Source organism: Lemur catta, chromosome 1 (assembly GCF_020740605.2).
Source record: "Lemur catta isolate mLemCat1 chromosome 1, mLemCat1.pri, whole genome shotgun sequence".
In the NCBI taxonomy this organism is placed as follows: Eukaryota; Metazoa; Chordata; class Mammalia; order Primates; family Lemuridae; genus Lemur; species Lemur catta.
In genome coordinates this window covers 58,415,130-58,432,841 of record NC_059128.1, presented here as the reverse complement: position 1 = coordinate 58,432,841, position 17,712 = coordinate 58,415,130, and the positions used below count along the sequence as shown (strand labels likewise).

The 17,712-nt window shown below is 39.3% G+C and overlaps 1 protein-coding gene across 2 annotated transcripts in view; it reads left to right on the top strand.

Annotated features, from left to right (window-relative positions):
• Positions 1 to 17,712, top strand: part of AKAP6 (A-kinase anchoring protein 6) — a 451,824-nt gene that overhangs the window by 95,454 nt on the left and 338,658 nt on the right. For both annotated transcript variants that reach the window (XM_045569009.1, XM_045569000.1), the window contains exon 2: positions 2,431 to 2,788. In XM_045569009.1, the coding sequence (XP_045424965.1) occupies positions 2,465 to 2,788 (324 nt within the window). In that variant the 5' untranslated portion in view covers positions 2,431 to 2,464. The remainder of the gene's footprint in view (positions 1 to 2,430; positions 2,789 to 17,712) is intronic.

Below are 17,712 nucleotides of genomic sequence, written 5' to 3'. Positions count from 1 at the left end.
TTGATGTATATAGCCTGATGGTATATATGGAAACACTATAGGTTGGGACATAAATTGCATTGAGCTAATTGTTTGGTTTTTTTTTTTTAGTTTATAGTAGGATGTATATTCCAGAGAAGGCCCTGCCTTGATTTAGGAATTTCAGAGAAAATACAGTACCCAAGCATTGATTCTCAGTTGTGCAACGCTCTTGGGCAGAGTTCTGGGGGCAAATGGTGTGAGTGAGTATAGGTGAAACAGTCAATTGTACATTGCTCTAGCATTTAATTTTCTGGGTTGGATGAATCTGGTTTCTTAGAATAGGGAACCGCTGTGACACCAATGTCTTCTTCATTTATAACCAGTTCTATGTCCTTGAACGAGACACATTTATTAACCTTTGTGTTATCAGATTCTATCTCTAGGATTGTGATTCTAAACTGCTCCCCCAGAGGGCAGTGAATCAATTAATTTAAAAGTGTTCTAGGAAGTCAGAGTCAGAGCCTGTCTGAGGCTGGGGTATATGGTTTATGAAGAAGTGGTGGCAGCTCACTCTTCCTGGGGTTATATCCCTCCCAGTGAAATTTCGTTATCTTATAATTGTTTTTTTTAAATAGCCAGGTCTAGTATTATTGCTACCTTTAAAACTGAATACAAGAATGGTTAAAAATGTGGGGTGTGAATTTCTTCCTCTTGCAATAAGGCAGAAAAAGCTTTTGAATTGAAGCGAGCCTAAAGCCATTTTGTAAGGCAGATATCAAAGTGATAAATCTGCTTTATGACATATATTTTGCTTTTTGCAAATAACTGCTTTCAAAAATTCAACTGAAACCTGCTCATAATTTAATTAAAAGTTAGATGCCTAAGAAATTAGGGAAGAGGATTATACTGCAATATTGGAAGGATTCTGAAATTATGTTATAGGAGTAACTTCGTCTTAAGGCTTTTGTCAATTCAGCAAGTCTTCTTATTCCCAGGGCCCATTCCTATATGTGAAGTTACATGTTCCTGGTCAAACTGGGAGCTTTTTTTATTTTTCTTCCCTATTTTTGTAGGAAAAAATAATTTTTTTTTTGTTACTAGGTGAATATTTGTTGCTAAAGATATGAGCTATAATCACACAAATTCTGATTATTTGATCAGCCACCTTTGTCTTTGGAGGAATGAAGCTATAAACTCACTTGAATGTGTAGAACCAGAAAACCTTATAAAAGAAAAAGAAAGCCATTGCCTTCAATAGAAGAAGCTGCTCCTAAGACTAAAAATAATTTCTATTTAAAATGTTTATTTTAAAGTAAAAGAAGCTAAAAGTTTATACTAGACTGATTCCAGAAGAAAGATAAATTTAATAGCTAGATCATTAAACTAATTAACTTTATCTTAAGAAGCAACCTTATTTTATTATGAATTACACGTTATTTTAAATGTATTTGATTAACATTTTACTGTTATGTATTTCAGAGCAATTTATTACTCTTGAAATTTCAGAAGCCTCTAAAAAATTCAATATAAACAAATTAATGTAATTTAGGTTGAGAGTTAATTAGATCTATTCAATATAATTCATGATTTATATTTTTCAGGAAAGTAAAGATTTAGAATTGCCACAGGTTAGTTATTTACCTAACAAATCATAGAAAGGAACAACATTTCCTGAATTCAGCACAATGTTTTTGTTAATTAGAACATCTTTTCTCTCAAGCTGTCCCATGTATTGAATATATTGGTTATAGTCAAAATGATATTTGGATGCTTATAATAGGAAAGCCCAAAATAATCATGGCTTAAAAAGATAGAAGTTTGTTTTTCTCTCACATAAAAGAAGTCCAGGTCATCGGTCAGGACTGATACAGTAGCTCCTCGTTCTCATGTGGGACTCATGTTCCTATCTTCATGATACACCATCCTCTACTCAGCACACTCAGAAGCATCTCTGGGTCTGAGTTGGCAGCTGGAGCTCCAGCCATCAAGTCCACATTACAGGCTGGAAGAGGGGGGAAAATGTAAGGGTAGAAAAGGGTCCCTCCTAATTGAGTCAGCTCCCTTTAAGCAGCTCTTCCAGAATTTCTATACAGCAATTCCACTTACATCTCATTGGGTGAATGTTAGCCATATGGTCACACCTAGCTGCAAAGGAGATAGGGAGTATAGTTTTAAATTCTGGGCAGGAATACGCACAGCTAACAATCAGGATTTTTTTACTAAAGAATGAGGGAAGAATGGATGTTAGGGTAGGCAATACCACTATGGTTTTGTGTTCCTGTTATATGCTGGCTCTTGGGGCTACCATGTAGAAAATCAAAATACCTCTTTCTGTTTTTATTATGAGCTATGGTTTCTTAATTTAGAAATCTGGCTTAATTTAGAAATCCCGTTTCTTCTGTGAAGCATCATTTCTTTATTTGGCAATCTTGACTGACTCTTGCTTTCTTCTTTCCTCTTGCCTTTCAGCTGTTTTGGAAAGAAGTAAGGTTTAGACTTCTTCATGTTAACCATGAGCGTGACACTTTCCCCGCTGAGGTCACAGGACCTGGATCCCATGGCCACTGATGCTTCACCCATGGCCATCAACGTGACGCCCACTGTGGAGCAGGGTGAGGGAGAAGAGGCAATGAAGGACGTAGACTCTGACCAGCAGTACGAAAAGCCACCTCCACTCCACACAGGGGCTGACTGGAAGATTGTCCTCCATTTACCTGAAATTGAGACCTGGCTCCGGATGACCTCAGAGAGGGTCCGGGACCTAACCTATTCAGTTCAGCAGGACTCGGACAGCAAGCATGTGGATGTACATCTAGTTCAACTAAAGGTAAGGCAGGTCTCTGGTCCTCTCAGGACAGAAGTTTTTCCAAAGACTGACACCTAGAGCCTAAATTCTATAATTCCCACTGAGGAAATTGTCCAGGAAGAAAAACAGAGTAACAGGTTTGAAACCATTAACCTTGTAGGTAAATGTGGACAGAATTAATTCTTTTCTGATTTTATGTCATGTGCTGGTTATCTAGAATAAAACTTGCCTTTGGGGGTAGTGCAGTGAAGTGGGGAAAGGGAGACATTGCATTTCTGTGCAGTGTCATAGAAATCAGTTATAAAGAATAAAAATATTTTTAAAACTATTACAAAGGGTTCAATAAAAGACTCTCATAGGTAAAATATCAAACTGAGCTGTGACTGTGAGTATGTGTGCTTTTATGGCAAACAGTGGATTCTGGCATGGTGGGGAAGGGCAAGGTTCTCCTTTTAGAATGAGTCCTTTCGTCCAGGTACAATGCATCATGTAGAACAAAGGTAATTTTATAACAACTCATCTAAAGTTCAGATATTTAAAAACTGTCTGTGGCTTCTAGAGCCCTTAAAAAGCCTGACTATTGGCAGTAATGAAATGGAGGTGCCAGTAGAGAGTACTATTAATAGTTTTTGGCTTAGGGACCTCAAAATACCTTGACTCTTGCCCTACTGTAGCCACCCGTTTCTCCTAGGTCCTTGCGTGGAATACATGCTCAGGTCAATGACCAGAAAAGCAAGGCAGATTTATAACCAATGAGGGCAATGGTCCCAAAACTCCAATGTAAATTTCTAGTCAATTAGAAGGGATCCTAAGAAAAATTCCTTCACCTAATCTGGTTTATCCTAAATGATATGAAACAAATGTCCAAACAGATTCTTAGATCTTAACACTTAAGTGACTTACAGGCTGTAGCCATCAGTGTGAGAGGAAAAGATGGGCAGTTAAAAGAAAGCATATGTCCCAGATCCTAGAGCAAATCTGGCTCAGCCTTCTCAGGCTGGTTCAGCGGATCCTGGATTCAGCTGCCACATTAGAGAGAGTGTTCAAGTGAGCAAGGGACAAGAGGGGAGGGGAGAGAACAAAAGAGCCAGAATCTCAAAGGAGGCTGGGCTTCTCCCAGCTTGAGCAGGCCTGGTGTTTCCTTTCTGTAGGTTCTTGGGGAAAAAAGTACGAAAGTGTAACAGAGAGAGATGGCTAGGAATCAGCTTCAACAGAATGTAAACTCCAGCCAGCTTCCTGCTATGGCGACACGGAGTGATGTGACTCAGTCCCTGAAACGTGGTTCGTTTAATCAGAAGAGACTTTCTCCAACTCCATGGGGATAGAATAAAACAGAAATTAGGAGGCTCCACATTGCTCCTTCCCCTTCTCTGTCCCCTCCAATGCTATACTTACATGTGACTCCCATGAGTAGATACAGGGTTAAGTTTGTAAGGGAAGTCCACCACTGCTCTCTAGAGTCTTTCAGATTTACACAGAAAAGGAGAAAAGGTGATAAATGACAAGGAAGAATAGGGGCAAAATGGAAATATCTTTAGGAGACACCCCCCCCCCCAAATGTTAAGGGTTCTTAAAAACATTAATGGGTCAATTGACTTCATTTAATTATGTCAATAATGTGGAAATGAAAATTTAAATTTTAGTATCAAATAGGAATATAAGATTTTTATGCACTTACCATGGGGTTATATTTAGTGTTTGAGAAATCACCTCTAGAGTGATTTGTCTTTTTCTCACTGGAAATGCCTGTCACATTCTCACCTTGGTCAAAAGGCATCTCACATCTGCCTCCATTAGTTCCACCCCTTAGAATTGTCAGGTTTGGCAATCTGCTCTCCGTTCTTGGTGTGCTCTTGCCAAAGAATGACGAGACACACCAGTATCAAAGCAAGGAAGTGGCAAAGTTCATTGAGCAAAAGCAAGATATGTTCTCCACAGACAGCGAAGGGGCCCCTGTTGCTACAGGAGGCCCTGACCATTAACTAAAGTTTTATATTATTAATATATTGTTTGGGTTGGACCTTCCCTGGTAGGCATGGCTCATATGTCACCTCGATGGACAGCTGTTAGTTATATAACCTAAGTCTTACCGTGCATGCAGATTTCCTGAAAGCCCACTGGAGTGGGGGGCAAAAACACAATGCAGATTTATGCTAACAACATGGTAATTGGCCTGAGGTTACTTTTGGTCACCTAGACCCTACTGCACCTGTGCTACTTGGCTTTTTGGGAATTCCTTCTGAGGGAATCCCCTTTTGCGGTTAACATGCTGAGTTCTGTTTGGCAGTGCACTCCTCCTACCTCCTTCTTTGATGGTTATCTAAAGCAGGGCACTTGCCCCCAGCAAGGAGAGCTGGAGACCTCACTATCTACCGAACAATATGGTTCATCTTCTCTGCTGAGAAAGGAGCCCCAGGTGGACATGAGGTCAACACAGTAGTCGCATAGTAGTTACTCAATCAGTGACTGTTAAAGGGATGAATTGAAATTATCGTACGTTCATTTAATTTTAGGATTTCTATCATGACTTTTTTTGGTGCTAATTTCATCAAGTTACTTGACCAATATTCTCTGTAATGTTCTCAAGTATTCTGTAAAAATAGAGTCCTTCCACATAGAACTCAAAGTGAAGGAGCTCTGGTCATTGCATGTGGCCTCTAAAACAGTCTACACAAGGGTTTAGCTTGTCTCTTAATCTGCTTTGCCAAGTTTCCCCTTTATTTGTGTAATATTTCTTTATTCAACCAAATGAACATTTTCATGCATTTTTCAAAAATATTTTAAATACATGTCACTTTTTCAGATTTTCACATTGATCCTATGGGGAGCAAAGGCCTCTGCCCCACCCAAAGGTTTGCCAAAATGTAGGGAGCAAAGTCCTCTGTCCCAATAAAGTTTCACTGAAAAATCACAGACATGAGGCAGATTGATTAATAGGAGGAAAAGGATATAAATTTATTTTAACGTGTATACACAGGAACCCTCAGAATGGAGATTCAACTCCCCAGTGGAGTTCAGAAGCTTGTATGTCTTTCTGGTAAAATGGGTTATAGGAGGGGAGAAATGAGGAATTCCACTGAGGGGCAATGAAGGATTGCTAGGGAGGATGAATGGATGGGAACAAAGATTAACTGGTAAATAGGACTCTTTGGAATTTGAATGAGTCTGAGAGCCAAAGAGTCTGTTCAGGTATAGACACATTCCTGTTCTTACAGGGAAGGAAAGAAAAGAACAATTATTCTCCTAGGTGGGTCTGGATCTTAGGAAGATAAAGAAACTCTAACATTTTTGGGAGTGCCAATGGTGGGGGCAGGTGGGAAGGTCAGAGAGAACTTGAGGCTTCCTCAGTCAGTCCAGCATGTCAAAATGCCATATTTTGGGGTAAAATATTTCTAATTTCCTTCAATCCATAAGAATAAAGGGGAACTGGGCACAATGTTTTATATGTAGAAATGTGGAAACACAACAAAACAACCTTGTAGAAACAGCTCTCAGTTGAAGCCTGTGGCAAAGCAGAGGAGCAGGCCCCACCTGGGCAAGGACAGCCATCTGCTATGGGACGTCTCAGCTTGGCTCCCACTCCCTTGATGAGCTACCTAATTTATTAATTTACAGTGAAAAATAATCGTCAAAGGGATGGGAATGCCCATTGCTTTAATGACCATCTAGGTGTAGATAATTTTCAAATTTATATATCCATCCCAGTGTTTTCCAGGAGCCCCAGCTGCCTAACTTGTATCTCCACTTGTAACTCTAGTGGGTATCTCAAGCCCATCAAAGAGCTCTTAATCTCCCCCAGTCTTCCTAATTTCAATAAAAGGTACCACTCTGCCAAGCAAAACATGACTGTCCACCCCACATGTATGTTTACCAACAAGTCCTGGGAATTCATCTCCAAAATATACCCTAAAGTCATTCATTTCTCCCTAACAGTACTGTTGTCACCCTAGTCAAGTCACATTACTGCTTGCCTAGGCTACTTTTAGGACCTCCTAACTAATCTTACTCTACTTTTACCTTTATCACCTTTACAGTTTATTCTCCACACGGTAGCCAATGGGATCTTTTAAAAATGTAAATTAGGTCATGTCACTCCCTTGCTTCCTCTTGTACTTATAATAAAACTCAAATGTTTTCCTGTGACTCTGCTCTTGCCTGTTTCTGTAGCCCTGGCTCCTGTTACTTTTTCCCTTTTTCATAAACCTCCAGGTGCATTGGCAGTTCCAAAGAAATGTTAGGCTAGTTCTTGTCTCACAGCTCTTCCTGTTCCCTCTGCCTAGAAACTCTCTTCCTCTATTATTACATGGTAAATTTTTGGATCTTCATCAAACTGTCAGCCGGAGGCACAGGCATGTTCTAACATCTGGAGGTGCAAGCCTGGGAGAGGGTTGGGCAGGGGTTGGGAGTGAGGAAGTAGGGGTGTGCTGTGTATGGTGAAGGGCAAGCACAAAAATAGAAGCTACCCTTTACCTAATTTCTCCACACATCTCACACTCCATTTCACATTGCATACTTTAAGTTTTCTCTACCATTGTGTCAATGTATAACTTTTTAAAAAATGTAGTTGAAATATGCTTTTGGAATATGCTCAGGGTAGGCTCTGTCTCTGATCTTATGTTAAATGTCACTTTCTCAAACCAGCCATTCCTGGTTCCTATTCTTAAAACACCCACTACTCAGCCATTATCTAGTCTATTACCCAGCTTTATTATTTTTTTGATGGCTCTTTCCACTAGCTGAAATTATTCTATTGATTTTTTTAATTGTTTGTGTTTTCCCCAAAGACCTCAATTGTTTAATTCTCCACTGTATCTCTGTTGCCTAGGACAGGGCCAGGCACTTGGGGGCTCAATTCACATCTGTGGTTGTATAGGTGAGTCCAAATCAGTCAGTGCCTTCTCTCCCCATAGACAGGGTTGCACAGCAAGTCACTTACGGAAGACTTCTCAGTGAGGACTGAATTAGGACAAAAGCAGTAGATGAATCAAGGCCTAAGTATATTTGGGGCATTGCTCTCCCATTAGGGAGAATCTGTGAGTAGTTCATAAGTCTTGGAGATCTTGCCTGCGGAGTCTGCCTAGGAGTCTGTTCTTCTTTCTGTAGACGGCCGTGCCTGGCCCCCCTCACACCGCCCTTTCTGTATGACTCCTTCTTTGGTCCTAATTTTGGTTAATGTGTACTCTCAGGGCTTCTAGACCCAGAGCCACTCTTTTTCTTTAAAGGTGGCTTTGTTTATCTTTTGGTCATTGTGTTGATCTTAAAGTTTATTTCTTGGAGACCACTCTTATCTCCTTTATTTCTAAGCTCTTAGGGGAAATTTTACTGTTACCTCCAAAGTGGACTATAAACCACTGTTACAAAGTTCTCATGGTAGAGTGATTGTTCTTGAGAGTGAATAAAAACAAAGATTAAAAAATGGAAACAATGAAATATACTTAGTACTTTTTTCCATTATATTTTCAGCTGAAAATGCAATCTACAAATTTTGCTTCTTAGCTTCCAGATATCCTTTGTAAGAAGTATGAGAAACCAGCTGAGCCATTTTTAGAAACTCTCACCCTCCCTCTTTGGATTCAGAAGCTATGCTGTGCAAGGAAAACCAGACCAAGAGCCTTAAAAGGTTTTCATTGTAACTGAGACCTCTGGTCTGGGTGAATGTATTATATTTGGGTGCTAAACAGGCAAAGTAGGCATATCTGTTTCCTGATTTAACAGTCTTCTCGAGGAGAATATTATTTGTACTCCTGGAAACATGATAGCAGGAAAGAAGCAAGGCTTAGGCTAGCTAACATAGGCTAAATGACATGGCTGGAAAATAAAAAGAAGTCTTGAAGTGACTTAGCTGGAATCAGCCTTCCAAAAACCTACTTTAGATAGATTCTACTCTAAATCACCTCCACGTGACATTTGTGTCTGTATCTTTGATTTAGGCCTGCTTCTCAAAGTTAGAGCATTCAACAGAGACTCTACAAGATGTTCTGACTGGGCTGTTCCCAGACTGAAATGTGCCTGACATCTAGAGTTAATGCAGATATCCAGTGACTCATCACAGGGGGTCATGAAGGTCTACTCAGAAAAAGGGTAGAATTTTCTCCACTTCTGGGATTTGGCACATCAGATGTGCCTAATGGACTGAAGATGATGGGAGTCTGGGGAAAATTTGGCTCCTGGGAGAGGATTCATGGTCACCATGGGGCAAGGAGTCTGCCCCAGTGTGAGGAGAGAAAGGGGAGTGATGGGTTGTGGTACAGTATGTTACCAGCCCTGAAACCCATCCTGAGCAGGCACCAAAGCAGTGTGGGTAACTAGGGAGGGGAAAAGGCTGTAGGTGTGACTGAAGCTGACTTTCCCCTTGTTTGGCAGGTGCAGAGGGAAAGATTGTTCTCTTTCTCTCACTGCCGGATCCTAAACAGTGAGCTCTGCCTGAGATGGCAGTGGTGGCACCAAGATGACAGCTATGGGTATAATGGTCCAGGACCTGATGGCCGTGGCAGTGAGCAACAGCCAGGGTTGATTCTAGGGCATATCTAAAGCATACCCTTAGATTCACAGAAATTCTTGATAAAGGGAACTCTCAGGGGAACTAAACTTCTGATATCAATAGTTGGGGGCTTGGAGAATTCTGATCTTAATGTTAGCTTGACTGTGTGTTAAAGCCTGAAGCATTCAAATTATACCATCTTTGAGGGGTTTCCAACACATAACTTCAATAAGCATCAGTTTAAGATCGAAGGCAAAATATCTTTCTTTTCTGGGAAGAGTATTTTCCTTTCCTTTCCTTCCTTCAGACCATTATTTTTCAAGAAGTAGGTCCCAAACCATTTAGTGGGTTGTGAAATCAATTTAGTGAATTAATGAGCTAAAACATGAAGTGGAAAAGAATTACACAAAGTAAGGATAAGTGCTATGTTGTATGACTTAGTTTTAATTATATACATACATATGCACTTGGTCATGATATAAAATTTATGTCTTTCTCTGAGTCAAGGCCAGAATAGTTTGATACTTACTGCTTTAGACCATTCTCAACTTTCCTCAGTATCTTTTAGATGTACTTTAATTTTGGAACATATCACGCAAGTGAATGTAATCTGGTGCTATTTTGTACAACATTTTGTTTTTTGTTCTCATATGGGAGTAGAACTTACACGAAATGCCCATTAAATTGGCAACCCTACAGGCATATGCCAAATCTCAGGAATCCGGAAGATGAAGGGATTTATCTGTTGGTGGGTATGAGGATGTTAAAAATTTTTATTTTCTCAAAGCCCAAATGTGTGACTGTAATCTCTTTTTCTCTTTTTTGGTTGATATGTGCTATGGTCTTGATGTGTCCCCCCAAAATTCATACGTTGAAACTTAAATCACCAGTGTGATAGTGTTAAGAGGTGGGGCCTTTTGGAGCTGATTAAGTCATAAGGACTCTACTCTCAGGAATGAGATTAGTGACCTCATTACAAAGATAAGGCAGCAGCAAGCTGCCATCTTAGAAGTAGAGAGTAAGCCTGCCCTAGACAAGGAGTCTGCTGGTGCCTGGAGCCTGGACTTCCCAGTCTCAAGAACTATGAGAAGTAAATTTCTATTGTTTATAAAACACCTAGTCTAAGGTGTTTTGTTGTAGCAGCCCAATCAACTGACAATGTGTCTTTTTAGGGACGCTGGATACTAGTAGACAAGTGTCTTGGGAGTATGGTTTCATAATGGTGCTTAATAGTGGAAAAGTTTTTCCTATAATTAGTGCCTAGATTGTGTAAGAATATTTGGCATCATTCACTAATAAAAACAGTTGAAAAAAAGGATGTTTGATATTTGAAAGGCTAATTTCAGATATTTAGAAGACCCAATTATAAGGAAAAAATCTGTTTCAATTAATTATTGAGTAAATATTCCCCCTATACCCTGCCCAATCCAATGCTGGAAAACAAGCTAAGTGCTAAATAAATACTTTTTGATTATTGAATGATTGATGTATTTTCATCATGATTTTGGATATGATCTAAGTCTCAGACCTAGCACCTCTTTTGTACTACATATGAATGCTCTTGGTTAAGACATGGAAAAGGAAACCTGGAAAAATTAATGTTGGTGGTTTTTGACATATATTATTGTGGAAGATCTTTGGGTATTCAGGAATGCATATGTATTAATGTATTTAGAGTTCAGAATGGGAGCATTAATTGTCAGGGTGGCTCAGCAAATCTGCCAAATTGTCCAGCTGTGTAGTCTTTAATTAGCAAAAGTAGCATGGAAAATGGGGATTATCACAGACTTCACACTTTGAAAGAAACTATGAAAACAGAGTGTAGAGAAAAGTGATAAATATAAAAGGATTTCAAAATGAGTCCAGTGAGAAAAATCTGAAGAAACAGCTATTACTTTGATGAAAGAAGTGTTATTGGGAATTGTTACTTAAAAATGTTTGTTTAATAAGGTACTATGAGCTATCACTGAACAATAGCTATTTGTTTTTGTGGTTTCAGGGGATTAGATGTTTGTAAGGGACAACCACCAGAGGTAGAATATAAGTTAACCCTTTCCTTGCCTAGAGAGTTTTCAGTTCAGTAGCATTCATAGAGTACCTAATACATACCAGGAGTTTCACTTACAATATCTTATTTAATCCTCGCAACAACCCAGTGTTAGAGATGAGGAAATTGAGTCTCAAAAGGCTAGTAAGTGATCAGCTTAGACATCACATCCTGCTTTTTGAGCCTCAAGTCTAATATTCTTCCTACTTCAGTGCATTGGCCTCATACCCCTCTACAGGTGTGAGAAATTTAAAGTTGTTATCAAGTATAAGGTAATGCCAGGCATGGTGACAAGAGCCTGTAGTCTCAGCTACTCAGGAGGCTGAAGTGGGAGAATCACTTGAGCTCAGTAGTTCTGGACTGTAGTGCACTATGCGGATTGGGTGTCCACACTAAGTTCAGCATCAATATGGTGACCTCCCAAGAGAGGCAGACACCAAACTGCCTAAGGAGAGGTGAACTGGTCCAGGTTGGAAACAGAGCAGGTCAGAACTCCCAGTGCTGATCAAGTAGTGGGATCACACCTTTGAATAGTCCCTGTATTCCAGCCTGGGTAACACAGCAAGATACCATCTCTTACCGAAGAAAGATAATAGTTCTGGTTTTCTTGTACTAGACGGTTAAGATGAATAGGTGCAAGGGTGGGTGAGCTCATTTTTTTTTTTTTTTTTGATTAAGAAGAAGATCCAACCTGTGTGTATTTTTTTTCATCACAAGCAGGAATGTGAGTAGTTTGCAGTGGGGATGTAAATAAAGTCCTGGGGTCCGTTTGAGTAGGGGTGTCATACCCTGAATAAGGTGAGAACTCATATCCTTCTTTTTGTTGTTTTCTGCTACTTTGCCCACTCTTTCCTCTTCAAAATTTTAAACCTCGAAAGAAGGGAAGCATGTGTTCTAATTAAAGTGAAATGGTACTAAGGTGTGAATTACTAGTATCCTAACATGGAAGTGGGTGGAACAAGAAATGAACATCTTTAATGAGAAACATTAACAAATCAATTGATTTCCAGGTATGGGATGTGTAGAGGCCATGGCTCTTACCTTTGGCTGCACAGTAGAATCTCCTGGAAAGCTTTAAAAAAAACCCATTGCTCTGGCCATGTTCTTGACCAGCTACCTCTGAATCTGGGTTTGAACTCAGAATCAGTCTTTTAACAACTCCCCAGGTGATTTCACTGCACAGCCAAAGCCGATAACCCCATGGAAGGAGATACTTCTGAGCAGAGGGTTTTTGGATACATCTTGCTTTTTCCATTCATGCTCCCTTTCTTCCCAACCAGACAGCTAGGGATTTAAAGTCACTTTTTTAGGAGCAAAGGCTTCTACATGATTTGTTTGAATCTCTTCAGGTTTTCAAGTGACTTCATAAAGTCAGTACAAGCAAAGGGAAGGAAGGGAATCAAGTACATAGCAGATAGTAGCCTATATACTTTAAATGTATTATGTTATTCTCTTAAATTTTTTAAATACACAATAAATGATTGAATGAAAACTAATAGACTTAGACGCATGAATAATTGGCAGATCTTCCTTAAGGGGAGTTAGTTCCCACATCTACACTGTAAATCTGAGAGTGTGCCTATTTTCATTTTGTTTGTCCTGGGACAGGGCATCCTGGACATTTTGCACTTTAGAGATATGACCTGGGGAGAAATCCTTCCCACAAAAGTCCTGTTTGCAATTTCAAAAATAGTACATCAATGAATATTTAGAGGTAAATCATGTTGGTTAAATAAACTTCAGGTTATTAAAGAATGGTTACTTCAAGAAGACATTCAAAGATGATGAGGCATTTTAGCTTATTTGAATTTTTCTGTACTATATTTTGTACAGACAAATGTAGGATTTGTATAAGTGGGTACACAGTTGCCTTATTATCATGGCAAAAACTATTGGTAAATACCTATGTGGACTTGATTTGCTGGATTCTGTATAAATGTGTTAATTCTGGTAGTTCTCCCTTAAGTATATATATCTATATCCATATCTATATATCTGTTGGATTATATCTTTTACAAAGAATAATGAACTAGATAAATCAAAAAGAATCTAAACTCTGTATGGGTTAATACAGAAGATGATCTTTTTTATGCATATGATTTCCTGCTTTCATTTTTCTTCTTTCTGTGTTTTGTGATCTACATGTATATGTATCTCTTATTAGTTATAAGCCTGAGGTGTCAATATTTTAAAAATATTTCTTTTGAAAATTTCACACATTAAGTTGTAGATATGTATTTTATTAGAAATGATGAATTTTCTCAGAGCTAGAAGACAGACATCTGTTTTGCTGTTGTTTAAGATTTTCAGAATTGTTGGGCTTAGCATCTCCTACCGATCTACAGCAACTATATTTTTTTTGCCACCAGATCATAAGTATAAGAATAAATATTTCATAACTGTTTAATGTGGTTATCCTAAAATTGACTACATCTTTTAAAAGGTAATTCCATAAATACATTGCAGGTTCCTAGAACAAATTTATTGAATCTTAAAGCATAAAACTTTATAAAGACTATGCATTTATTTAATAGAATTTTATGGTTTCTGCTTTTATTTTAAAAAACAAATATTTTATTACTCATCAAACAATTCTTTTTTATTTGTTTGTGGTCTTTTATTGATATTTTTATGGATTTATTAGCCAAAGATAGCCAAAAACTCTTTTTTTTTTTAAGACAGAGTCTCGCTCTGTTGCCCGGGCTAGAGTGAGTGCCGTGGCGTCAGCCTAGCTCACAGCAACCTCAAACTCCTGGGCTTAAGCGATCCTACTGCCTCAGCCTCCCGAGTAGCTGGGACTACAGGCATGCGCCACCATGCCCGGCTTATTTTTTCTATATATATATTTTAGTTGTCCAGATAATTTCTTTCTATTTTTAGTAGAGACGGGGGTCTCGCTCTTGCTGAGGCTGGTCTCGAACTCCTGACCTCGAGCGATCCACCCGCCTCGCCCTCCCTGAGTGCTAGGATTACAGGTGTGAGCCACTGCGTCCGGCCGCCAAAAACTCTTATTCCAAACTGAAACTATTTAAGATGATTATGTGTCTCTTTGTTTATATCATGACCCCAGCTAGACATCACAGCGTAAATTCTATACTTACAACTATTTTCATCCACATCTGACTTCAAACTAGTGATCTAATGCCTAGCGCATACTCTTCTCTCTGCTGGAAAGCTTTCGTGTATGCTCAGACACACTGCTCTGTGAGCATCTAGTATCTTGATTCATAATTTACCATCAGTGTTTACTACCTGGCATTTTATTTGCTTTTTTTCATATGTTGTTTACTAGTTTCCTCAAATAAGTCCAAAAACTTTTTAAGGGAAGGTTCTTCTACTTCTTTGTATAAAATTGCAAGCACTGTTTTTGTTAATGAATTGATTGGATCTTCACATATTATTTAAAATTTTCTTTTTGCTCTTTCTAAGTGGCATTAGCATGCTAAGGAAACCATAAATTCCCAAGGATATTTCAGAGAAATAATAAAATGTACTCATAAGCATTTTAAAATTAGTATAATTGTTCATAGAAGCTTTGAAGTTAGGGCTTGGCGGAAAAAAACAGGATTTTGCCAGAATTAACTCAGAGCAAAATTTGACATTTTTTTTTAGTAAGAATGAGGTGTTAAGTAGCCTTAAGTTTCTTCAAAGACAACAGACGCCAGTTAATATAACTCAAAGTTTGGGCCAAATTAAATATCAAAGCCCTATAAAAGTCCTTTATGAGTACAGTTCTTCAAAATTTTCATTGTGTAACATATTCGTGTTTGAGAGAAAGTGGAATTATGAACCCATCTCCATTTCCATCTCCATCTTGGATCGGTTGGCAGCTTAATATTCATTTACATTCATTCTCCACCCAAGTGAGTGAATGTGCATCTCTCTAATAGCTCCTACAGTGGGAGTCTTGGTTTTAGAGGTTAAAATAGGTACACTAAGATATTTAAATCAATCATAAATCTAACCATGCACACTGCTTTTTCTGTAGTAAGGAGAGCAAATGGGAAGGACTAGAAATGAAATGCACTGACATCTTGATTAATAACACCTGGGACCAAAGGTCCTCTTTCAAGGAGCAAGAAATGTCTGTAAATCAGGTGACGCTCAGTGATTTTTGTTTGTAGTTGGATAGCAATACCTCGTGGCAGCTTCTCTTTGTTCTGAATTGCCTGGACTTGAACCAAAATCTGGTATCCAAGTTTTGTTGCTAATTTTATGATATGGCAATGCCTCCCTTTTCTGGGTCTCAGCTTCCTGCATTTGTAAAGTGAGAGAACTAAAGAGCACCTTCTAGCCATAACATTTTGTGAAGATAACCAGGCATACACTAAGCTTGTAGTCCTCAACCCCTAGGTTGGGAGGGCACCTGGCCACAGAGCAGGAGGCAAGCAGAGAAGGGCAAGTGAGTAAAGCCCCATCTGCACCCACAGCCGCTCCCGGTCCCTCGCATCATCCCCGGAGCCCTGCCCCCTGTCAGATCAGTGAGGGGCATGAGACCCTCATAGGAGCACCAGTTCCACTGCAGACTACACATTTGAGGGATCCAGGTTGTACGCTCCCCATGAGAATCCAATGCCTGGTGATCTGAGATGGAGCTATGGGGGCGATCCCCACTCCTACCACCCCATGCCAACCCCAGGTCTGTGGAAAAACTGTCTTCCACGAAACTGGTCTCTGGTGTCAAAAGGTTGGGGACCACTGCCTTAAGCAAACTATCAATTCTGCCAAGTTTGTGGCTCTGAGCCCCAATCTCTTCTTTCTGCATCTGGGTGAAGACTGTTTGTTCCTCTTAAAGTATCTCAGGTTCTTTACTCTTCTAGTGATAATATTAACCAGCTACCTAGCCTTTATGCTTTGTTTTCCTCAAAGTGTGTGCATCATCCCAGTTAATCTTTACAATAATACTTGGCCCTCTGGCGAGGGACCTGAGGCACAGAGAGGTTGACTGACTTACCTGAGGTCATATAGCTAGACAGTGGTAGAGCTAGGAATGAAAACTTGGTCTTTATAATCCTAAAGTCTGTGTTAACTTTTCTTAGATTAGTAATTTCTTTGAGAATGTGATGAAAACTAAACCATCTTCTCAAGACATTGCACACATATCCCCGTAATATTTTGCATACTATTTCAGGATACCCTTTGAAACTCATTCACCGGGGACTCCAAGTTAACAGCTATAGTATACTATATCATACTGCTTTTTCAGTCCACTTTTTCCTGATTTCAGAATGGAATGATTCTGAGAGGGAGAGATAGATATTAAAAATGCATATGTGATTCCACAGTCTTATGTTTAGTGGAAAATAGCCATATAGATTCTTGTTTGCACTAGGTTTCTTCACATACATGAATGTCAGGGGCTTTGGGGAAACCTCCAGTCCTAGGTAGAAGGTGGGATTGCAGGAGAGATCATCGCTTTGAAAAATTAACTCCTTAGTCTGCTCTTTAAAGCACACATTTCCTTTACCTTCCCCAGAGGCTTTCTTTCTGTAATTACAGATAAAGCATTAAAAAAAAAATTCAATGTCATTGGGATAAGTAATGCCTTAGCTTACATTCACACCAAGAATAAATACCAGGGGCTTTCTTAGAAAAGGTTTTTTGATGAAGAGGAGAGCTCTGGTCCTGTCAATGGGAGATGGAAGGGATAGGCTTCAGAAGGAGATCTTGCCAATAAACTGCCAGTTTTTGTTTTGAGTCATATGGCTTGAGGACTGCTAATAGAATTCAAGCAGAAGAAACTAGATTCCAAGCACATAGGTAGTAACTGCTAAAACATTTGAAGGTGTTCTTAAAACTGGGTTGTGTCTGTCTTCTGGAATTGATAGGGTATGTTGTGATGTCCTGGCCCTTTCTTGATGACGGCTGAGTTAGTCCAAGCTGCCTCAGAGATTTCAGGAGCACACTGGGAGCAATGAAAGTTGATACCTCTTTAGGATCCACCAGCTTTCAATGCTGAAATGGTAGTTCTTCAAATCAGTGAGAATCAGTTGTCATCCCTGCCCTTTTGCCTCCTCCTTGCCTGCTGGCCGGTGCCAGGAGTGAGGCAGAGTGGAAAGCCTCAGGATTTGGAGATGGCAGGCCTGGTTCTGAAACTGTTTCTGCTACCTACAGGAAGTTAGACACTCAGAAATTCAGTAATTCAGCCTTAATTTCCTTAGCTGTAAATATTCATCTCTAAAGGCTATTGTAAAAATCAAGTAACATCATTCTTTAGAAGAACTTTGAAATCCCACAGATGCTACATAAATGTTAGTAGTTCTAATTATGATTATTTCCCAGTCTGAAAACTGCTTGCTGCTTTTGTGACCGTGGTAGGATGAGCTGATGTGTGTGTGTGTTATATTGTGGCAAGTACATATACTACCAATCATTATATGCTCTTCTATAATTTACTTTTGGTCATTAAAACACAAT